At 46.1% G+C, this 25817-nt stretch overlaps 1 protein-coding gene across 1 annotated transcript in view; it reads left to right on the forward strand.

Annotated features, from left to right (window-relative positions):
* The window catches only part of LOC124552649, a 192084-nt gene that overhangs the window by 49706 nt on the left and 116561 nt on the right, over positions 1-25817 (forward strand). Inside the window, exon 5 of the mRNA XM_047126975.1 lies at positions 2634-2854. Within this exon, the coding sequence (XP_046982931.1) occupies positions 2634-2854 (221 nt within the window). The remainder of the gene's footprint in view (positions 1-2633; positions 2855-25817) is intronic.

Raw genomic sequence — 25817 nt, forward strand, 5'->3', positions numbered from 1 at the left:
CATTATTATTTTAAAAATTTTCACAAAAATAATTACACTGATTAGTCAGAACATTGGCCACCTACCTAATTGCTGGTATGTCTACGTTTGGCATGGATAACAGTGGTGCCACAATGAGACCTTGGTAGATTGCTGGAGGGAGTTGGCACCACATTCACACACAGGTCACCTAAGACCTGTAAATTCCAGGGAAGGGGGCAGTGAGCTCTGACACTACATTCAATCACATCCCAGATGTGTTTCATTGGGTTCAGATCTGGCAAGTTTGGGGGGCCAGCACATCATTTTGGACTCGCCACTGTGTTACTTAAACCACTCAATCACCCTCCTGCCATTGTGACATGACATTATCCTGTAGAAAAATGCCACTGCCATCAGGAAACATGATCATGAAGGGGTGTATGTGGTGTTCAACCAGTGTGTGATACTCCTTGATCATCGTGGTGCCTTCCAAGAGCTCCACTGGTCCAATGGATGCACACGTGAATTGTCGCCAGAGCATAATGGAGCCATCGCCAGCTTCTCCCCATCCTGCAGTACAGGTGTCAAGGAGCTGTTCCTCTGGAAGACGACAGGTTTGTGTCCTCCCATCAGCATTATGAAGAAGGTATTGGGATTCATCAGAACATGCAGTGCTCCTACACCATATGCCACTGGTTACATGCCCATTTCAGTCATAGTTGCCAGTGTTGTGTTAACACTGTCACATGCATGGATCGTTGGCTGCAGGGCCCATCATTAGGAGTGTTTGGTGCACTGTGTTCGGACATACTTATACTCTGCACAGCAGCAAAGTCTGGCATCTGTAATGAGTGGCCAGCCGCTGTAGCCGAGCGGTTCTAGGTGCTTCAGTCCGGAACCGCACTGCTGCTACGGTCACAGGTTCGAACCTGCCTCGGGCATGGATGTGTGTAATGTCCTTAAGTTAGTTAGGTTTACTTAGTTCTAGGTCTAGGGGACTGATGACCTCAGATGTTAAGTCCCATATTGCTTAGAGCCATTTGAACCATTTTTTTGTAACGAGTGGTGGCCACCCAACCCTATGATGTCCGGATGTGGTTTCACCAGGTACTAAAGACACAGACCACACCACAGCACTCCTCAAACACCTGACGAGTCATACAGTTTCTGAAAAGCCTCCAGACCATCACAATCTGCCCTCAGCCAAACTCACATAGATTGTGTGCATTCCTCATTCTATACACAAACAGCAAGCTCTCTGATACTACATGCACCATGCATGTGTCTGACTAGTAGTCATTCCTCGCCAGGTGATGTTGCTGTCACCTGGACTGGTTTATATTGATAGTAGGGCAGTGGTCATAATGTTGTGGCTGATCAGTGTATATCATAGTAGCAAGCTATGAAGACAAGAAGAAACTGGCAAAAAGTAAATAATCGTTTGTTTGAAAGAGGGGGTTTCGGTTTGGAGACAGTTTTCAGCCACGCATTATTTCATGAAATATTTGTATTTGAAAGCAATTTGGCCTTTCTCCTAGGTACAATCCCACCTCCCGAAACTCTCATGAACTCATAATGCCTAAAAGGGATTATAGTCCTAAATAACAAGCAAGAATGGGTCTAAATTTATTAAATTATATCAAAAGTACTTACTCCCCCAGGAGGTTAATTTCGAAACTACTCACTAAAGAAGCAGCACAAATTTACGTTGCAATATTTTTAGATACCTATTTTCACTGTCAGCAATCTCCTCAATATGATAATTAGAAACAAGGCACATGTCCATAATCTCCTTCAATCACATAGTACAATCTCTGCACCGACTGTTGCTTTCAACATTGTAAACTGCTACAATATGCTGTACTCGTGAAAGAGCCCTAGTGTACAATTAGATGTCTTTATCTTGTAATAGCATCGATGGTTTTATGCGAAAGGCACCGGTACCTGGTACTTCAGTAAAAATTTAATATAGCGGCTTGAGGCAGAAAGGTCTGGTGCTCAGTGTTAAGAAAATTTTAAATGCAGAAGCATATGAGCACATGTTACAGAATTATATACTGCATACAGTACAGGCACAGTTCAGAAGTGATGATTGATTGTTATCAGCGTGACAATTCCCTTTGTCATAAAGTGATTTGTGGATGATAACATTCTTGAAATGTACTAGCCTGCTTAGAGTTTGGCCTGAACTCCATGTAACATCTTTGAGATAAGTTAGAACGTAGAACTCACTGCAATGCCCAGTGTCCAACATCACCACATTCTCTGCATTTGGCTTTTGGGGATAAATGGACTTACATTCCTCCAGACATTGAGCCACCTCATTGAAATTATCCACAATAGATTTCAAACAGTCACGAAGACGAAGGTTGGACAGATCTTGTACTAATGTCCATTAATACATGCTGGGGCCAGCTGGTGTGGTCGAGCGGTTCTAGGCGCTTCAGTCTGGAACAGCGCGACCACTACGGTCGCAGGTTCTAATCTTGCCTTGGGCAGGGATGTGTGTGATATCATTAGGTTAGTTAGGTTTAAGTAGTTCTAAGTTCTAGGGGACTGATGACCCCAGATGTTAAGTTCCATAGTGCTCAGAGCCCATTCATGTTGGGATAATTTTGACCACACTCTATATAATGTGATGGAGGAACTAATTATTCATCGGTTGTGGGCAGGTACGTGGTGATGGAGAACCTGCGGCAGCTGCTCCAGCCCCTGGAACCTGAGGAGGCGCTTTACCTAGGGCTCCACTTGCTGGCCAATGTACCCAAAGGCTACATGAGCGGTGGGGCAGGCTATGTGCTCAGCCGTGGTGCCGTCCAAAGGCTGGTGGCTGCCTGGGATCTGGATGTGGAACTGAAGGAGGACGACTCTGGTTTTGAGGACATCAACATTGGTGAGCAGTACCTTCCCAGTCAGTAATTCCAGCATCATTATCAGCTTACTATACTAAAAAAGTTGCTTTCATAGTTGACACCACTAATATGTACCTGCGCAGTGGCGACCGAATTGGAGATAGACACGTCGAATCCTGGTGGTAATAAAAAATTTCACTGTCACTTTTTGGGTGATGCTAAACACGAGACACAGCAGCAATGTCCTGGATTAAATGGCATACCTCCCAACTGTGGCTCATGGACCGAGAGCATGTCACTGTCGATAGTGATCCGCCAGTGTATAGGGATGCAAGCCGTTAACCACGACTGTGGATCGTATTTAATCGCAATCAGTTGAGTGGTTTAGTCACGAAAACGTAACAATCAGTTACTTTCCCATTTATAATACCAGTATTAATATGGAAGTATGGATTAAGCTCGTTGAGCATTATGTAAGCATTGTATACATCACATTGAACTATATTATGTAGAACAAACCAACCAATAAAAGCATTTTTGAAAATATAATACAGTTTAAAGTCAAAGAGTTAATACATAGCTTCTTCAGAGAGTAGCTATATTTCCCTAATTCTCGTTATATTCTTCATATCATTTAGTTACTCTCGCATTTATATTATCTGTGGGGATTAAACTGGCAAACCCCTTACTACTATTTGAGAGGGACAGGCTATGTGCTGACACTATATTTCACTATCTCTTATCTCTACATCGTCCAAAGCAGACGTAATGCCAGACTATATACACTCATCAGCGATGGTGGATCTAATGCTATTTGACTCCACAGTTTTAATATTGCCATGTAAACTGTTTAAATGACTGAATGTGTTTTTGACATCTTATGCAATTTTTCGTGAGTATTTTAGGTAACTTTGTATTCAAAGTGACATGTGAAATGCATTTCATCTCTTCTCTACCTTGGTGTAAAGGTGATGCCATGAAAACGTTCCCCAGAATCTCCAGAAGATAATGCTTCCTCCTACACCGCTAGTCAGCACTCAGTGGACATTCAGTTGCGGTATTTCCAGACAGACTCCAGCCTTTGTCACCGGTGAACAGCAGTGAGCGTAGGTGTAACGGTGGGGAACCTGCTGTGGAGGCACATACACAGCAGCGTTTGTTGAACAGTCATTAGAGGAGACAGTGTTGATCATCTCTTGGTTTATCTGGACGGACACTTGCTCAACAGCTGCACATCTATTCGCCCATACACGTCTCCGCAGCCATCGTTCACCCCTTTTGTCTATGGCTCGTGGTGCACCACTGTTGCCTCGGCACTGATTTTAGGTAGTGCCATTCTGCCGTGCACAGTATACTTGAAACACAGTGGCATCCAAACAGTTTACAAAATCATCCATTTCGGAAATGTTTCCACCGTTGGCCCGAAAACATTTGATCATGTGCTTTTGGATGTCAGATAAATTGCTCCATATCTGCATAATGAAAACAACTGCACAGTTCCCATGTCTGCCCAGCATGCTTTATACACCCTCCTTAGCTAGTGCTGTCACCTCCGCCTGAGTGTGGTTATTGCACGTTGACTTCGAATGTAGGCGTTGGTCATATTAATAAGGCTGGACTGTGAATAAGAAACTGGCAGTTTGTGTTATGCCCGCCTGGATAAATTTCTACAGACACACGTGGCTATATTCAGTAACGTCACTGCTGATAAAGGCGGCGCAAAATCTTTGACCGACTAGAAGCGACTGTGTAGCACAGTTATCTTCAAGCTTTCTCCTGGGATTCCACAGATGTTGGGTGAGCGCAGTATAAAGAGCGCTGGTGGTGTTTCAGTTTGGGACCTTTCTGGGTGAGTACCCTTGTTGTATGATCAGTCAGCTATTTGTGATGGATCTTGTCTTTCTTACATTTAAGGTCGATGGAATGTAACAGAATGGAAGGCAATGACACTGTCAGGTGGAGGGGTGTTTTGCTACACAGAATGCCAGTGAAGTGCCACTTTGCTTACTCCAGTACCGAATGGGGGAAGTGAGGTAATAACATGCCATCAGTGAGTCAAAAAGTCGTAATACAGTGGCAGAATTAAGGAACCAGCAATTTATTTTATTTAGCGTATGGCTAAACCACCCCAACATAAACATTTACGAGCTGTTCACTGCCATGCATTGCTGTGGCTCAGTCTGGTGCAATGGAAGAGATCAAGCACTCATCTGTAATACGTATGGGAATTGGATACACGTCCTAATCTCCTTCTCTCCCGTCTTTGTCCATCTCCTTTTCTCCCATCTCTGTACATCTCCTTCTCTCTGGCCTTCTGGCCTTGAGCCTTGTTTATTATTCCACTACTGGCCATTAAAATTGCTACATCAAGAAGAAATGCAGATGATAAACGGGTATTCAATGGACAAATATATTATACTAGAACTGACATGTGATTAAATTTTCACGCAATTTGGGTGCATAGATCCTGAGAAATCAGTACCCAGAACAACCACCTGTGGTCGTAATAACGGCCTTGATACGCCTGGGCATTGGGTCTAACAGAGCTTGGATGGCGTGTAAAGGTACAGCTGCTCATGCAGCTTCAACACAATGCCACCGTTCATCAAGAGTAGTGACTGGCGTATTGTGACGACCCAGTTGCTCGGCCACTATTGACCAGACGTTTTCAATTGGTGAGAGATCTGGAGAATGTGCTGGCCAGGGCAGCAGTCGAACATTCTCTATATCCAGAAAGGCCCGTACAGGACATGCAACATGTGGTCGTGCATTATCCTGCTGAAATGTAGGGTTTTGCACGGATCGAATTAAGGGTAGAGCCACATCTGAAATGTAACGTCCACTGTTCAAAGTGCCGTCAATGCGAACAAGAGGTGACCGAGACGTGTAACCAATGGCACCCCATACCGTTACGCCGGGTGATACGCCAGTATGGCGATGACGAATACACGCTTGCAATGTGCGTTCACCGCGATGTCGCCAAACACAGATGCGACCATCATGATGCTGTAAAGAGAACCTGGATTCATCCGAAAAAATGACATTTTGCCATTCGGGCACCCATGTTCGTCGTTGAGTACACCATCGCAGGCGCTCCTGTCTATGATGCAGCGTCAAGGGTAACCGCAGCCATGGTCTTCGAGCTGATAGTCCATGCTGCTGCACACATCGTCGAACTGTTCGTGCAGATGGTTGTTGTCCTGCAAACGTCCCCATCTGTTGACTCAGGGATCGAGACGTGGCTGCACGATCCGTTGCAGCCATGCAGATAACATGCCTGTCATCTCGACTGCTAGTGATACGAGGCCGTTGGGATCCAGCACGGCGTTCCGTATTACCCTCCTGAACCCACCGATTCCATATTCTGCTAACAGTCATTGGATGTCGACCAAAGCGAGCAGCAATGTCGCGATACGAAAAACCTCAATCGCGATAGTCTACAATCTGACCTTTATCAAAGTCGGAAATATGATGGTACGCATTTCTCCTCGTTACACGAGGCATCACAACAACGTTTCACCAACCAACGTCGGTCAACTGCTGTTTGTGTATGAAAAATCGGTTGGAAACTTTCGTCATGTCAGCACGTTGTAGGTGTCACCACCGACGCCAGCCTAGTGTGAATGCTCTGAAAAGCTAATCATTTGCATATCACAGCATCCTCTTCCTGTCGGTTAAATTTCGCGTCTGTAGCACGTCGTCTTCGTGGTGTAGTAATTTTAATGGCCAGTAGTGTACATTAACATAAGAGGGAATTCCGTGATAAAAGGAGGGAACTTGTGACCTAAAATTACTGTCCAGCCTGTCTGTGTTCTCGTGCAGGCTGGTGGATGGAAAAAGTGGGCGCCACATTTGTGCAGACAGCCGACGTGAATGGACGCAGGCGCTTCCACGCTTTTCCCCCGTCCCGCGAGCTGAGCCCGAAGATAGATATGATGGCCATGAGCCAATTCTATAGGGAGGCCACGGTAAGTTCTGGCCGAACATTCTTCTACGCTATAGACTGAGGTGACAAAAGGCGTGCGATAGCGGTGTGCCCAAGTTCAGATGGCATTAGTATCACGTACATAAGATATAAAAGGACAGCGCATCGACGGAACTATCATCTGTATTAAGGTAATGCCTGTGAAAAGGTTTGCGAATGATTATCGCAGCTCAACGGGAATTAAGACTTTCAAAGCCTATCTGTGATTGGAGCTAGATGTATGAGATATTCCATTTCGGAAATCGTTAGGGAATTCAGTATTCAGAGATCCACAGCATTAAGATTGTACCTGTCAGCACAGACAACGCAGTGGCTGGCGGTCTTCACTTAACGGCCCTGAACAGCACTGTTTGCGTAGAGTTGTCAGCGCTAATAGACAAGCAGGACTGTATGAAATAACCGCAGAAATCAAAATGGGGCATACGGCAAACGTATCCTTTAGAAGAATGTGGTGAAATTTGGTGTTGGTGGGCTATGGCACCAGACGACCAACTCGTCTAGATTACAGACTCCATTCCATATAAACACAGCCCATACCATTTTCGAGACACCACCGTCTCACAGTATCTCGTTGAAAACTTGGGTCTGCACCACAATCGAACCCTACGAATAGCTTTTACCAAGTGAGATCGGCACTCACCTGACCCGCCAGGTCTAGCAGAGAGCGCTAAAGCGCTGCTTCCTGGACTCGGGAAGGCGCGCTGGCCACGCATCGAATCCGCCCGGCGGATTAACGACGATGGCCGGTGTGCCGGCTAGCCTGGATGTGGTTTTTAGGAGGTTTTCCGCGTCCCGCTAGGTGAATACCGGGCTGGTCCCCACGTTCCGCCTCATTTACACGCGTCGCGGACATTTGAAACACGTCCGCACTATTTCACGATTTACACTAGACGCAGACAGTTGGGGTACACTGATTCCGTCCTGGTGGGTACAGGGTAGCGGCAGGAGGGGCATCCGACAATCCCTCAAACTAACCTTGCCAAATCCGTTCTAACCACGCCGGCCCTGCGATCGCTGCGGGACTATGGCGTAAGCGAAAGAAAGAAAAGAAACGGCACTCATCTGACCAGGCCAGGGTTTTACAGTCGTCTCGGGTCCAAACCAATAAGGCCGCAAGTGCAGAAACAGATTATGCAGGCGATGTTGTGCTGTTAGCAAAGGCACTCGCACTGGTCGCCTGCCGCCATAACCCATTAGTGTCCATTTCGCCACACTGTCCAAATGGATACGTTCGTCGTACATTCCAAATTGATTTCCGCAGTTATTTCACAGTGTTGCTGGTCTGTTAGCACTGTTAACTCTGCACAAAATCCACTGCTCTTAGGCGTTAAGTGAAGGCCGTCCCTGATCAGAGCTACGCAGGTGGTTTGAAAAGTTCTCGGAACAGACTACAAAAAAAGTACTTACATTACAGAAACTTTTTTTATTTTTCAATGTAGTCTCCTTGTAGATTAATGCAGTTGATCCCATCTCGAAAATGAATTTCCCCGAGGCCTGGAAAATAGTTGTCAACTCTGGCTATCAATTCTGCGTTTGAAGTGAATCTTAGTCCACCAAGAAAATTTTTCTGTTTTGGGAAGAGATGGATGTTAGACGGAGCCATATCAGGTGAATACGGCGGGTGTGGCAACAGTTCATACCTTAGTTCGTGTAATTGTGCTACGTCGACAGCATGCCACCTAGTAGTCGGAAGTTCCATGCGGCTTTTCGCGGATGATGCTGTAGTATACAGAGAAGTTGCAGCTTTAGAAAATTGTAGCGAAATGCAGGAAGATCTGCAGCGGATAGGCACCTGGTGCAGGGAGTGGCAACTGACCCTTAACATAGACAAATGTAATGTATTGCGAATACATAGAAAGAAGGATCCTTTATTGTATGATTAGATAATAGCGGAACAAACACTGGTAGTAGTTACTTCCGTAAAATGTCTGGGAGTGTGAGTACGGAACGATTTGAAGTGGAATGATCATATAAAAATAATTGTTGGTAAGGCGGGTACCAGGTTGAGATTCATTGGGAGAGTGCTTAGAAAATGTAGTCCATCAACAAAGGAGGTGGCTTACAAAACACTCGTTCTACCTGTACTTGAGTATTGCTCATCAGTGTGAGATCGGTACCATATCGGGTTGACGGAGGAGGTAGAGAAGATCCAAAGAAGAGCGGCGCGTTTCGTCACAGGGTTATTTGGTAAGCGTGATAGCGTTACGGAGATGTTTAGCAAACTCGAGTGGCAGACTCTGCAAGAGAGGCGCTCTGCATCGCGGTGTAGCTTGCTGTCCAGGTTTCGAGAGGGTGCGTTTCTGGATGAGGTATTGAATATATTGCGTCCTCCTACTTATACCTCCTGAGGAGATCACAAATCTAAAATTAGAGAGATTTGAGGGTGCGCAGAGGCTTTCCAGCAGTCGTTCTTCCTGCGAACCATACGCGACTGGAACAGGAAAGGGAGGTATTGACAGTGGCACGTAAAGTGCCCTCCGCCACACACCGTTGGGTGGCTTGCGGAGTATAAATGTAGATGTAGATGCGGTTTTGATCCAGCGTCAAGAGTCGCAGCACCCATCTTGCAGATAATTTTTTCATTCCTAATTCTTCATTTAAAATGTGATATACCCTTTCAGATGACTTCTGGCAAGCGTGAGCAATTTCACACGTTTTCAATCGGCGATCTTTCGTGATCAGTTTGTGCACTTTTGCAATGATTTCTGGAGTAGTGACACATCTTGGCCCACCACTGCGCGGATCATCACATTAGCTCTCCCGACCATATTTAAATTCATTTGGCCACTTGGCAACAGTTGAATACGAAGGAGCGGAGTCCCCCCAGCGTATTCTGGAAATCGGCATGAATGTCCTTTGCTTTCATACCTTTCTGTATGAAGTACTCAATCACTGCTAGAATCGCGATTTTATCCATCTTCGCAAAACACTACTCGAGAACAACAACAGAGCCACGTCACCGCCACAGCTCTCTTCCAAGAGCACTGATGTGGCACGTGTTTACAGGTAATAGTCCACAATGACTATCACGTGAACAACTCGTTGAGCTAGCGCTGACCTCTCATGGTGATTACGACAACTTTTCAAACCACCCTCTTAATACCTGAAATTTGGCATTCTCAGCACACTCTTGACACTGTGGACCTCGGAATACTGAATTCCGAAATGGAATGGTCCATGCGTCTAGCTCCAACTACCGTTCCGGCCACAATCACGTCAGAAATATTTTCAGACGGATCACCTGAGTAAAAGTTACTACTCTGCCAATGTCGCTTTATACCTTGTGTACACGATACTATCGCCATCATCTGTACACACTATGTGATCAAAAGTATCCGGACACCCCAAAAAACATACTTTTTCCATATTAGGTGCATTGTGCTGCCACCTACTGCCAGGTACTCCATATCAGCGACCGCAGTAGTCCTTAGACATCGTGAGAGAGGCAGAATGGGATGCTCCGCGGAACTCACGGACTTCGAATGCGGTCAGGTGATTGGGTGTCACTTGTGTCATACGTCTGTACGCGGTATTTCCACTCTCCTAAACATCCCTAGGTCTACTGTTTACGGTGTGATAGTGAAGTGGAAACGTGAAGGGACACGTACAGCGCAAAAGTAAAAAGGCCGACCTCGTCTGTTGACTGACAGAGACTGCCGAGTGTTGAAGAGTGTCGTAATGTGTAATAGGCAGAAATCTATTCAGATCATCGCACAGGAATTCAAACTGCATCAGGATCCACTGCGAGTACGATGACAGTTAAGCAGGAGGCGAGAAAACTTGGATTTCATGGTAGAGCGCCTGCTTATAAGCCACATATGACGCCGGTATGTACCAAACGACGCCTCGCCTGGTGTAAGGAGCGTAAACATTGGACGTCATCTAAAATGGTTCAAATGGCTCTGAGCGCTATGGGACTTAACTTATGAGGTCATCAGTCCCCTAGAACTTAAAATTACTTACACCTAACTAACCTAAGGACATCACACAGATCCATGCCCGAGGCAGGATTCGAACTTGCGACCGAAGCGGTAGCGCGGTGCCAATCTTTCAACACGATCGAGCACCTGTTCATAATACACGGCCTGTGGCGCAGTGGTTACATGATAATAGCATCCCTGTAATGCACTGGCCTCCATAGAGTCCTGACCTGAATCCTATAGAACACCTTTGGGATGTTCTGGATCGCCGACTTCTGCCAGGCCTCACCGACCGACATCGATACCTCTCCTCAGTGCAGCACTCCGTGAAGAAGGGGCTGCCATTCCCCAAGAAACCTTCCAGCACTTGATTGAACGTATGCCTGCGAGAGTGGAAGCTGTCATCAAGGCAAAGGGTGGGCCAACACCATATTGAATTCCAGCATTACATCTACTTTTACATACATACTAGGCAATCCACCATACGGTGCCTGGCGGTGGGTACCTCGTACCACAACTAGCATTTTGTCTCCCTGTTCCACTCCCAAACAGAACGAGGAAAAAATGACTGCCTATATGCCTCTGTACGAGCCCTAATCTCTCTTATCTTTGTGGTCTTTCCGCGAAATGTAAGTTGGTGGCAGTAAAATTGTACTGCAGTCAGCCTCAAATGCTGGGTCTCTAACTTTCCTCAGTAGCGATTCACGAAAAGAACGCCTCCTTTCCTCTAGAGACTCCCACTTGAGTTCCTGAAGCATTTCCGTAACACTCGCGTGATGATCCAACCTACCAGTAACAAATCTAGCAGCCCGCCTCTGAATCGCTTCTATGTCCTCCATCAATCCGACCTGATAGGGATCCCAAACACTTGAGCAGTACTCAAGAATAGGTCGTATTAGTGTTTTATAAGCGGTCTCCTTTACAGATGAACCACATCTTCCCAAAATTCTACCAATGAACCGATGACGACTATCCGCCTTCCCCACAACTGGCATTACATGCTTGTCCCACTTCATATCGCTCTGCAATGTTACGCCCAAATATTTAATCCACGTGACTGTGTCAAAATTCTACCAATGAACCCAAGACGACTATCCGCCTTCCCCACAACTGCCATTACATGCTTGTCCCACTTCATATCGCTCTGCAATGTTACGCCCAAATATGTAATCCACGTGACTGTGTAAAGCGCTACACTACTAATGGAGTATTCAAACATTACAGGATTCTTTTTCCTATTCACTTGCATTAATTTACATTTATCTATATTTAGAGTTTGCTGCCATTCTTTACACCAATCACAAATCCTGTCCAAGTCATCTTGTATCCTCCTACAGTCACTCAACGACGACACCTTCCCGTACACCACAGCATCATCAGCAAACAGCCACACATTGCTATCCACCCTATCCAAAAGATCATTTATGTAGAGAGAAAAAAACACCGGACCTACCACACTTCCCTGGGGCACTCCAGATGATACCCTCACCTCCGATGAACACTGACCATCGAGGACAACGTACTGGGTTCTATTACTTAAGAAGTCTTCGAGCCACTCACATACTTGGGAACCAATCCCATTTGCTCGTACCTTAGTTAGCAGTTTGCAGTGGGGCACCGAGTCAAACGCTTTCCGGAAGTCAAGGAATATGGCACATCCCGTCTGATACCTTTCATCCATGGTTCGCAAGATATCACGTGAAAAAAGGGCGAGTTGCATTTCACAGGAGCAATGCTTTCTAAAGCCGTGCTGATGCGTGGACAGCAACTTCTCTGTCTCAAGGAAATTCATTATATTCGAACTGAGAATATGTTCGACAATCCTGCAACAAACCAATGTTAAGGATATTGGTCTGTAATTTTGAGGATCCGTCCTTCTACCCTTCTTATATACAAGCATCACTTGCGCTTTTTTCCAGTCGCTCGGTACTCTATGTTGGGCAAGAGATTCACGATAAATGCAAGCTAAGTAAGGAGCCAATGCAGTAGAGTACTCTCTGTAAAACCGAATTGGAAACCATTCAGGACCTGGCGATTTATTTATTTTCAACCCACTCAGCTGCTTCACAACCCCAGGGATGCCTATCACTATGTCCTCCATATGGGAATCTGTACCGATGGAGGTCGCCACGAACTTGTAAGTCATTTTCAGTCAGGTGTCCGGATACTTTTGATCACATAGGAATGTGCAGATGGCTATCCCATGACTTGTCACCTCAGTGTAGAGTGAATGGCTGCACATAATGGCAGTGCAAACTACGAAAGCTTGTTTTGAACAGGGGTGCTGCTCGGACACCGCAGTCTCCTTCCACTACTTGTCCGCTGCAGCCCTGAGGACCATGGAGTACCTGCTGTACGACGTGGCGATCTATGGGGACAGATGGTGTCTTCCCGGCTATGGGAAGTGGTGAAGCCAAACACCAGTAGCAGAAGACTTGAAACTCCATCGCCAAATCATGTCAGCTTTAAAAATCATACACATAACGTAACTGATTCTTACTGAACTCGTTTCTGAGCCGCTACCTGGTTAAATAATTGTTTTGCTTCACCAGCTACGGCTTTGGGTATTTAACCTGTATCAGTATGTAGATTCCCAATGAAGTTGCAAACTGTCATTGTTATGCAAGGATTTTTAATTAATGCTAAATTATGGCCCTGCAAACTCTAAAAAACTGTCGGAATAATGGCACTGTGATTTAATTTTGTGACCAGGCGAGATAAGTATGTAATGAATGTTGTTATGCACTGAAGCGCCAAAGAAACTGGTATAGACATGCGTATTCAAATACAGAGCTATGTATGACTACGAAGTCTTTCGCGAAGGAGTCCTTGCATAAAAAGTTCTCGGTTTACTTGCCGCGTCAAATTTGGATAACATACCAAGCTTTCGACGACTACATCCATCATCTTCATCAGGGGTAAAACTGACTGTCGTGGACCGGTGAGGCTTCCGCTTTTTATTAGCAGTGGACGGCTTCTCATTGGCTGGATGACGTCACGGTGAAAACGGCGCCTACCGAGGTGGCGGCCTCTATGTCCATAGATTTTGTTTGCGCACTTTATCCAGCGTTGCTTGCAGCGGAGAACTGACAGGCGGAGAACTGCGAGGAATGTAAGAAGTCTCCCTCTGCGCTCTTTCTTTATCAACTGCGTGCTTCCATGCATTGCACAGTGCACTTCCGGAGTCTCTGTCGGAATTATCACAGAGTCTAATTTCAACTGCTTACCTGATGACAGAGTCCCAATAGTTTGAAGTGTGAGCAAGTAGTCTTGTTTCATCGAATAACATCTTACGTTTATTTAACAAACTGTGCTCAGCCACCCGTGACTTTTCCAGATACCTGTTTTTCAGGTGACGCTGATGTTCCACACAGCGATCGGAAACATTTCTTATAGACTGACCCACATAATTTTTGCCACACTCGCAAGGAATGCTGTAAATTCCCGGTACTCTCAGGCCGAGATTATCTTTCACGGGTCGTAGCATTTCCTTAATCTTCCTGGTTGGCCGGAAGACTAGTCTAATTCCCTGCCGGCTCAGGACTCTGCCGATCTTGCTGGTCGTTGCACCGCAGAATGGTAGCCGCGCGATGTCTTGGTCCTCTTGATCTGTTCGAACAGCGTCCTTCCTTGGTTTCTTCGCCAGAGTAGATCTGATACCACGATCGGAATATCCATTTTTTCTTATACCGTCGTCAGACGGTTAATCTCGGAGCCGAGGTGATCCTTGTCCGAAATAGTCCTTGCTCTGTGTACTAAGGTATTCAGCATAGCTCTCTTCTGAGCTGGGTGGTGAAAACTAAGCGCGTTTAGATATAAATCTGTATGCGTTCGGTTTTCTGTACACAGAATGTCCGTGACGTCCATCTGATTTTCGCTCCATCAGCATATCTAAGAAGGGTAACTTCCCATCCTTCTCCACCTCCACTGCAAATCGTTATGATGTATACCATTCAAATGATCAACAAACTGCTGCAGTGCCTCATTGCCATGTGGCCAGATTAAAAATATATCGTCAACATACCTGAAGGAGGATGGACGTAAGGGAGCACTGTTCAACGCTCGTTCTTCGAAATCCTCCATTAAGAAGTTAGCTATGGCTGGTGATAGTGGCGAACCCATGGCTGTTCCGTCAGTCACTTCATAATATTTTCCACCATACAAAAAAATAGGTGGTTGTCAAAGTGTGTCGAAATAACTTCAGTATTTCAGGAGAGAAATAAGCAGCCAAGAGTTTTACATTCCTCGCAGTTCTCCGCCTGTTGCGATGGATGGCGCTACAAGCAACGCTGGATAAAGCGCGCAACAAAATCTATGGCCATAGAAGCCGCCACGTCTGTACGCGCCGTTTTCACCGTGACGTCATCCAGCCAATGAGAAGCCGTCTACTGCTTACAAAAGCGGAAGCCTCACCGGTCCGCGATAGTCAGTTTTAACCCTGACGAAGATGACGGAGGTAGTCATCGAAAACTTGGGATGTAATCCAGATTTGACGCGGCAAGTAAACCGAGAACTTTTTATGCAGAGATATGTAAACTGGCAGAATACGGCGCTGCGGTCGGCAACGCCTATATAAGACAAGTGTCTGACTCAGTTGTTACATCCGTTACCCATGCTACAATGGCGGGTTATCAAATTAGAGTTTGAACATTGTGTTACAGTCGGTGCACGAGCGACGGGACACGGCATCTCCGAAGTAGCGATGAAGTGGGGATTTTCCCGTACGATCATTTCACGAGTGCACCGTGAATATCAGGCATCCGATAAAACATCAAATCTCTGACATCGCTGCTGCTGGGAAAAGCTCCTGCAAGTACGAGACCAACGACGACTAAACAGAATCGTTCAACGCAACAGAAGTGCAACCCTTCCGCAAATTGCCGCAGATTTCAGTGCTGCACCATAATAAACTATCAGCATGCGAATCGTTCAACGAAACATCAATGTGGGCTTTCGGAGCCGAAGGCCCGCTCGTGTACCCTTGATGACTGCGCAACACGAAGCTTTACGCCTCGTCTGGGCCCGTCGGCACCGACATTGGGCTGCTGGAGACATGTTGCCTGGTCGGGCGAGTCTAGTTTCAAAAATTATCGAGCAGATGGCTGTGTACGGTTATGGCGACAACCTCATGAATCCATGGATCCTGCATGTCAGCAGGGGACTGTTCAAGCTAGTGTGGGGCGTGTGCAGTTGGAGTGATACGGGACCCCTGATACGTCTAGATACGACTCTGACAGGTGACACGTACGTAAGCATCCTGTCTGATCATCTGCATCCATTCATGTCCATTGTGCACTCCGACGGACTTTGGCAATTTTAACAGGACGATGCGACACCCCACACGTCCAGAATTAATACAGAGTGGCTGCAGGAACACTCTTCTGAGTTTAAACACTTCCGCTGGCCACCAAACTCCCCAGACATGAATATTATTGAGGATATCTGGAACGCCTTGCAACGTGCCATTCAGAAGAGATCTCCACCCTGTCATACTCTGACGGATTTATGGAGAGCCCTGCAGGATTCATGGTGTCCGGTCCCTCCAGCACTACTTCAGACATTAGTAGAGCCTATGCCATGTCGTGATACGGCACTTTTGCGTGCTCGTTGGGGCCCTACATAATATTAGGCAGTAGTGCCAGTTTCTTTGGCTATCCAGTTTCTTTGCTATCTACGTACCACTCTATATCATTTGCGTATGAAGTATCAATAACGTTGTGGACACAAAAAATTTAACGAAAACGTTAGCACTAGATGGCTCTGCAAGCGGCAGAATACACTACTGGCCATTAAAATTGCTACACCAAGAAGAAATGCAGATGATAAACACGTATTCATTGGACAAATATATTATACTAGAACTGACATGTGATAACATTTTCACGCAATTTGGTTGCATAGATCCTGAAAAATCAGTACCCGGAACAACCAACTCTGGCCGTAATAACGGCCTTGATACCCCTGGGCATTGAGTCAAACAGAGCTTGGGTGGCGTGTACAGGTAAGCTGCCCATGCAGCTCCAACACGATAGGGAAATGGCAGCAAGAGAGGGGAAGAAAACCAATGTGCACTCCGTGTGCATACCGGGGGGAGTCATTCCAGATGTGGAAAGGGTCCTTCCGGATGCCATGAAGGGTACAGGGTGCACCCAACTGCAGGTGGTCGCTCATGTCGGCACCAATGATGTGTGTCGCTATGGATCGGAGGAAATCCTCTCTGGCTTCCGGCGGCTATCTGATTTGGTGAAGACTGCCAGTCTCGCTAGCGGGATGAAAGCAGAGCTCACCATCTGCAGCATCGTCGACAGGACTGACTGCGGACCTTCGGTACAGAGCCGAGTGGAGGGTCTGAATCAGAGGCTGAGGCGGTTCTGCGACCGTTTGGGCTGCAGATTCCTCGACTTGCGCCATAGGGTGGTGGGGTTTCGGGTTCCGCTGGATAGGTCAGGAGTCCACTACACGCAACAAGCGGCTACACGGGTAGCAGGGGTTGTGTGGCGTGGGCTGGGCGGTTTTTTAGGTTAGATGGCCTTGGGCAAGTACAGAAAGGGCAACAGCCTCAACGGGTGCGGGGCAAAGTCAGGACATGCGGGGACCAAGCAGCAATCGGTATTGTAATTGACAACTGTCGAAGCTGCGTTGGCTCGTGGAGATAACATCTTGGACCTACTGATAACAAACAGACCCGAACTTTTCGACTCTGTATGTACAGAACAGGGAATCAGTGATCATAAGGCCGTTGCAGCATCCCTGAATATGGAAGTTAATAGGAATATAAAAAAAGGGAGGAAGGTTTATCTGTTTAGCAAGAGTAATAGAAGGCAGATTTCAGACTACCTAACAGATCAAAACGAAAATTTCTGTTCCGACACTGACAATGTTGAGTGTTTATGGAAAAAGTTCAAGGCAATCGTAAAATGCGTTTTAGACAGGTACGTGCCGAGTAAAACTGTGAGGGACGGGAAAAACCCACCGTGGTACAACAACAAAGTTAGGAAACTACTGCGAAAGCAAAGAGAGCTCCACTCCAAGTTTAAATGCAGCCAATACTTCTCCGACAAACAGAAGGTAAACGATGTCAAAGTTAGCGTACGGAGGGCTATGCGTGAAGCGTTCAGTGAATTCGAAAGTAAAATTCTATGTACCGATTTGACAGAAAATCCTAGGAAGTTCTGGTCTTACGTTAAATCAGTAAGTGGCTCGAAACAGCATATCCAGACACTACGGGATGATGATGGCATTGAAACAGAGGATGACACGCGTAAAGCTGAAATACTAAACACCTTTTTCCAAAGCTGTTTCACAGAGGAAGACCGCACTGCAGTTCCTTCTCTAAATCCTCGCACAAACGAAAAAATGGCTGACATCGAAATAAGTGTCCAAGGAATAGAAAAGCAACTGGAATCACTCAATAGAGGAAAGTCCACTGGACCTGACGGGATACCAATTCGATTCTACACAGAGTACGCGAAAGAACTTGCCCCCCTTCTAACAGCCGTGTACCGCAAGTCTCTAGAGGAACGGAGGGTTCCAAATGATTGGAAAAGAGCACAGATAGTCCCAGTCTTCAAGAAGGGTCGTCGAGCAGATGCGCAAAACTGTAGACCTATATCTCTGACGTCGATCTGTTGTAGAATTTTAGAACATGTTTTTTGCTCGAGTATCATGTCGTTTTTGGAAACCCAGAATCTACTATGTAGGAATCAACATGGATTCCGGAAACAGCGATCGTGTGAGACCCAACTCGCTTTATTTGTTCATGAGACCCAGAAAATATTAGATACAGGCTCCCAGGTAGATGCTATTTTTCTTGACTTCCGGAAGGCGTTCGATACAGTTCCGCACTGTCGCCTGATAAACAAAGTAAGAGCCTACGGAATATCAGACCAGCTGTGTGGCTGGATTGAAGAGTTTTTAGCAAACAGAACACAGCATGTTGTTATCAATGGAGAGACGTCTACAGACGTTTAAGTAACCTCTGGCGTGCCACAGGGGAGTGTTATGGGACCATTGCTTTTCACAATATATATAAATGACCTAGTAGATAGTGTCGGAAGTTCCATGCGGCTTTTCGCGGATGATGCTGTAGTATACAGAGAAGTTGCAGCATTAGAAAATTGTAGCGAAGTGCAGGAAGATCTGCAGCGGATAGGCACTTGGTGCAGGGAGTGGCAACTGACCCTTAACATAGACAAATGTAATGTATTGCGAATACATAGAAAGAAGGATCCTTTATTGTATGATTATATGATAGCGGAACAAACAGTGGTAGCAGTTACTTCTGTAAAATATCTGGGAGTATGCGTGCGGAACGATTTGAAGTGGAATGATCATATAAAATTAATTGTTGGTAAGGCGGGTACCAGGTTGAGATTCATTGGGAGAGTGCTTAGAAAATGTAGTCCATCAACAAAGGAGGCGGCTTACAAAACACTTGTTCGACCTATACTTGAGTATTGCTCATCAGTGTGGGATCCGTACCAGATCGGTCTGACGGAGGAGATAGAGAAGATCCAAAGAAGAGCGGCGCGTTTCGTCACAGGGTTATTTGGTAACCGTGATAGCGTTACGGAGATGTTTAATAAACTCAAGTGGCAGACTCTGCAAGAGAGACGCTCTGCATCGCGGTGTAGCTTGCTCGCCAGGTTTCGAGAGGGTGCGTTTCTGGATGAGGAATCGAATATATTGCTTCCCCCTACTTATACCTCCCGAGGAGATCACGAATGTAAAATTAGAGAGATTAGAGCGCGCACGGAGGCTTTCAGACAGTCGTTCTTCCCGCGAACCATACGCGACTGCAACAGGAAAGGGAGGTAATGACAGTGGCACGTAAAGTACCCTCCGCCACACACCGTTGGGTGGCTTGCGGAGTATAAATGTAGATGTAGATGTAGATGTAGATACCACAGTTCATCAAGAGTAGTGACTGGCGTATTGTGACGAGCCAGTTGCTCGGCCACCATTGACCAGACGTTTTCAATTGGTGAGAGATCTGGAGAATGTGCTGGCCAGGGTAGCAGTCGAACATTTTCTGTATCCCGCAAGACCCGTACAGGACCTGCAACATGCGGTCGTGCATTATCCTGCTGAAATGTAGGGTTTCACAGGGATCGAATGAAGGGTAGAGACACGCTTCGTAACACATCTGAAATGTAACGTCCACTGTTCAAAGTGCCGTCAGTGCGAACAAGAGGTGACCTAGACGTGTAACCAATGGCACCCCATAGCATCACGCCGGGTGATACGCCAGTATGGCAATGACGAATACACGCTGCCAAGGGTAACCGCAGCCACGGTCTCCGAGCTGATAGTCCTTGCTGCTGCAAACGTCGTCGAACTGTTCGTGCAGATGGTTGTAGTCTTACAAACGTCCCCATCTGTTGATTCAGGGATCGAGAGGTGGCTGTACGATCCGTTACAGCTGTGCGGATAAGATGCCTGTCATCTCGACTGATAGTGATACGATGCCGTTGGGATCCAGCACGGCGTTCCGTATTACCTTCCTGAACCCACCGATTCCATATTCTGCTAACAGTCATTGGATCTCGACCAACGCGAGCAGCAATGTCGCGATACGAATAACCGCAATCGCGATAGGCTACAATCCGACCTTCATCAAAGTCGGAAACGTGATGGTACGCATTTCTCCTCCTTACACGAGGCATCACAACAACGTTTCACAGGGCAACGCCGGTCAACTGTTGTTTGTGTATGAGACATCGGTTGGAAACTTTCCTTATGTCAGCACGTTGTAGGTGTCACCACCGGCGCCAACCTTGTGTGAATGCTCTGAAAAGCTGATCATTTGCATATCACAGCATGTTCTTCCTGTCGGTTAAATTTCGCGTGTGTAGCACGTCACCTTCGTGGTGTAGCAATTTTAATGGCCAGTAGGTACAACACATGCGCGGCATGCAGCTGTTCCTCAGTTTGCAACTGAAACGCTTGTTGTGAGTAATTCAATGTAGCATCACATGCAGCACGTAAAGTTGTTTTACGAGAATGGTGACTGCGCCAGTAGCTCTGCAGAAGTTCTGATCACTCAAGGTTCTGAAAAATTTGGTCCAACGTCTGTCAAGAGTCTGGAGAAAATAATTATGGAATTGGAAAAGACAGGGTCGTTTGAAGCGTGGGGTGACGGGGGAAACTGTTGATCTGACGTGAGTAGAATATGTGGTCAAAACATTGCAGGAGGGGTCGAGCATTGGTGTGAAAACATTTGCTTGAACCTTAGACATACCTCTGAGCGCAGTGCATAAAATTCTATGAAACGTACTGCGTTGCCATCCATATAAAATTACCCTTATTAAGGAGCATGCTGACCAGCTAGTAAGTCAAACATCTGCTCTAGAATTTTTTGCTCACATAAAAGTGGCTGATTGTTATGGAACATTCTGTGGGCAGACAAGGGACATGTCAGTATACAGAACTGCGTATTACAGGCAACAGAAAACCTTTCGCACATCAACCGGTACCGCTTCATTCTCAAAGGTGGTTGTGTTGCGGATTGACGGCATCGTTTACAGTAGGGCCACTTTTTTTTTTCCTGTATGAGATGAGTCCCGCGGGTTCTGGTGCCTATACCGTCACTGATGAACACTATGAGAGTCTTTAGAGTACCGACGTCATTACAACCCTTTAACAACGTGGATGTGTATGTAGAATCATTTCCAAGCAAGCTGGCGATCCCCCGCAAATTGCACAGCCAGGGAAGGAGAGACAATGAGGATATGTTAGAATTACTAGCTGTCAGTTCTCTACAACAAAGCCGTTCAGATCACCTGAACTTAATCCCCGTGACTTTTAACTGTGGCTTTACCTGAGAGATGCTGTGTTCAGTGCATCGATTGCAAACGTAGGTGAACTGGAGGCACCCACTTCACAACGCAGTCTGAACGTAACCCCTGAGACACTCTGTTATGTTGTGAAACATGCAGTTCCTGGATTTCAACTTGTGGCAAAAAAAAAAAAAGTGGACACCATATTGAACACGTCTTTCGTCAGTCTCTCGACAATTAGAAACCGATGTCATATTGCTTTTTATACAGTTTTTGGCCTCAGGGTATTGAGAAACCGAGATTATTGTTGCTGTTTATGCGTTTGTAGGTGGACAGCACATTGAACGTGTATTTCGCTAGTCTCTCGACAGTTAGATACCAATGTCATTTTGCGTTTTATACAGTTTCAGGCATCAGGACAATTAAAAACCGATGTCATTATTGCTGTTTGAGCTTTTAGGTTTCTATACTTCAGTCAGTAAAAACAGAAACCTAATAGAATTACTTTGTTGTTCATCTGTCTGTCTGACTGACTGTTCAAAGCTCTTTTCCTCAGGAATGGGTAAACGTATCAAGTTGACATTTGTCGCGTATTTAAGGTCTACGGTCCGTTTGTGATGTAAAAAAGTGAAGCTTCTAAGTCAATGAAATCAATAGATACGGTCGTTTAGGTTACATTTAGACACTTAAAAACTCACACATCAAAACCAAAAGGGCACTGCCTATTGGCCTAAAATCATGAAATTTATCAAGAGGAAAGATTTCACGGTACAGCTAAAGGGAAAAATCCTAAATTACACTTCCTGGCAGATTAAAACTATGTGCCCGACCGAGACTTGAACTCGGGACCTTTGCCTTTCGTGGGCAAGTGCTCTACCATCTGAGCTAGCGAAGCACGACTCACGCCCGGTACTCACAGCTTCATGCACTGCTCCTGCTGCTTCTGCCAGAAGTGAAGCTGTGAGTACCGGGCGTGAGTCATGCTTCAGTAGCTCAGATGGTAGAGCACTTGCCCGCGAAAGGTAAAGGTCCCGAGTTCGAGTCTCGGTCGGACACACAGTTTTAATCTGCCAGGAAGTTTCATATCAGCGCACACTCCGCTGCAGAGTGAAAATCTCATTCTGAAATACTAAATACTGAAATACTAAATTGTTAATTTGTAATTATGAAAGGTTGCTACTGACCCTATAGCAGACATGCTGAGTCGCACAACAAAAAGACTCGCAAATAAGCTTTCAGACAACAAGGCCTCTGTCAAACATAGTAGACACACGCAAATGCAACTCTCACACACACATGAATGCAGTCTCTGAGAGCTGAAGCCACACTGCAAGCAGCAGCAGCAGCAGTGCATGATGGGAGTGGCAACTTGGTGGGAGTAAGGAGGAGACTGGGGCAGGGGGGGGGGGGAGGGATGGTGGGGTGGGGGTGAGGGACAGTGAAGTGAAGTGCTGCTGGGGAGCATTCAGGAACGAGGTGGAGAGGGGGTAGGGCAGCTAGGCGCAGTCAGGAGGTTAGGCGGAGGTCAGGGGAGAGGTGGAGGGGGTAGCAGAAAAGGAGAGAAGTAAAAAGACTAGGTGCATTGGTGGAATGAGGGCTCTGTAGTGCTGGAATGGGAATACGGAAAGGGCTGGATGGATGAGGACAATGACTAACGAAGGTTAAGGCCAGGAGGGTTACAGGGTATATTGCAGGGAGAGTTCCCACCTGTACATTTCAGAAAATCTGGTGTTGGTGGGAAGGATACATATGGCATAGAGTGTGAAGCAGTTATTGATATGAATGCTGTTGTGTTGGGCAGCATGTTCAGCAACAGGGTGGTCTGCTTGTTTCTTGGCCACAGTTTGTCAGTGGCCATTTGTGTGGACAGATAGCTTATTGGTTGTCATGCCCACATAGCATGCATCACATTGGTGTTGCAGTTTAGCTTGTAGATCAAATGGCTGGTTTCACAGGTAGCCCTGCCTTTGATGGAATGGGTGATGTTTGTGACCGGACTGGAGTAGGTGGTTCTGGGAGGAAGTATGGGACAGGTGTTGCATCTAGGTTTATTACAGGGGCATCAGCCATGAGGTAAGGGGTTGGTTGCAGGAGTTGTGTATGGAAGGACAAATATATTGTTTAGGTTCAGTGAATGGTGGAATATCACTGTTGGGGGGGGGGGGGGGGAAGAAAGTGGACAGGCCATTTCTCATTTCAGGGCATGAAGAGAGGTAGTCAAAACACAGGTGGAGAGTGTAATTCAGTTGTTCCAGTCCTGGGTGGTACTAAGTTTCGAGGGGAATGCTCCTCTGTGGCTGGATCGTGATACTTTGGGAGGTGGTGGGAGACTGAAAGATAAGGCACCGGAGATTTCTTTTTGTACAAGGTTGGAAGGATAGTTACTGTCTGAAAAGGCCTCATTGAGAAACTCCGTATATTTTTAGAGGGACTGTATGGAATGGGTGCCAGCTGTCAAAGAGGAGGTATTGCTGGTGGTTAGTAGGTTTGGTATGGACAGAGGTGCTAGTCTAGCTATCTTCGAGGTGGAGGTCAACATCTAGGAAGGTGGCTCGTTGGGTTGAATAGGACCAGGTGAAGCGAGAGGGAGGGGGGTGGGGGAGGGAAGAAGCTATTGAGGTTCTGGCGGAATGTGGATAGGGTGTCCTCACCCTTAGTCCAGATCACAAATATGTCACCAATGAATCTGAGCCAGGTGAGGGGTTTAGTATTCTGGGTGTTTAGGAAGGATTCCTGTAAATGGCCCATGAATAGGTTGGCATAGAATGGTGCCACGTGGGAGCTCATAGCCATATCCTGGGTTTGTTTGTAGGTAACGCCTTCAAAAGAGAAGTAACATTCCATCCTGGATTTTCCGTTGTTTAATTTGTAATTGCATCACACGAAAAAAATATTTCTTTTGTCATTTGTTATCTGATTTCAGACTTGAAATTAAAACATTCTCGAAAGCCCTTGATTTCCCGTGACAGATATTCTGCCAGTATCAGTATCGATAACAGGCAAAAATCGTAAATACCCTCGATTCCCGGAATGGATGAACTGTCTGTGTACTGTATTAGATTTTAGCGTTGTTTTGCGCATTGGTATTCCGTTTGGAGACTAGAAATCTACTCTGTAGCAATCAGCACGGGTTTCGAAAAAGACGATCGTGTGAAACCCAGCTCGCGCTATTCGTCCACGAGACTCAGAGGGCCATAGACACTGGTTCCCAGGTGGATGCCGTGTTTCTTGACTTCCGCAAGGCGTTGGATACAGTTCCCCACAGTCGTTTAATGAACAAAGTAAGAGCACATGGACTATCAGACCAATTGCGTGATTGGATTGAAGAGTTCCTAGATAACAGAACGCAGCATGTTATTCTCAATGGAGAGAAGTCTTCCGAAGTAAGAGTGATGTCATGTGTGCCTCAGGGGAGTGTCGTAGGATCGTTGATATTCACAGTATACATAAATGACCTTGTGGATAACATCGGAAGTTCACTGAGGCTTTTTGCGGATGATGCTGTGGTATATCGAGAGGTTGTAACAATGGAAAATTGTACTGAAATGCAGGAGGATCTGCAGCGAATTGACGCATGGTGCAGAGAATGGGAATTGAATCTCAATGTAGACAAGTTCAATGTGCTGCGAATACAGAGAAAGAAAGATCCCTTATCATTTAGCTACAATATAGCAGGTCAGCAACTGGAAGCAGTTAATTCCATAAATTATCTGGGAGTAGGCATAAGGAGTGATTTAAAATGGAATGATCGTATAAAGTTGATCGTCGGTAAAGTAGATGCCAGACTGAGATTCATTGGAAGAATCCTAAGGAAGTGCAACCCGAAAACAGAGGAAGTAGGTTACAGTACACTTGTTCGCCCACTGCTTGAATATTGCTCACCAGTGTGGGATCCGTACCAGATAGGGTTGATAGAAGAGATAAAGAAGATCCAACGGAGAGCTGCGCGCTTCGTTACAGGATCATTTAGTAATCGCGAAAGCGTTACGGAGATACAGATAAACTCCAGTGGAAGACTCGGCAGGAGAGACGCTCAGTAGCTCGGTACGGGCTTTTGTTGAAGTTTCGAGGACATACCTTCACCGAGGAGTCAAGCAGTATATTGCTCCCTCCCTCCTACGTATATCTCACGAAGAGACCATGAGAGTAAAATCAGAGAGATTAGAGCTCACACAGAGGCATATCGACAATCTTTCTTTCCACGAACAATACGAGGCTGGAATACAAGGGAGAACCGATAGAGGTACTCGAGGTACCCTCCGCCATACACCGTCAGGTGGCTTGCGCAGTATGGATGTAGATGTAGATGCTATGGGTTTAT

The sequence above is a fragment of the Schistocerca americana genome, chromosome 10 (assembly GCF_021461395.2).
Source record: "Schistocerca americana isolate TAMUIC-IGC-003095 chromosome 10, iqSchAmer2.1, whole genome shotgun sequence".
NCBI classification, from domain to species: domain Eukaryota; kingdom Metazoa; phylum Arthropoda; class Insecta; order Orthoptera; family Acrididae; genus Schistocerca; species Schistocerca americana.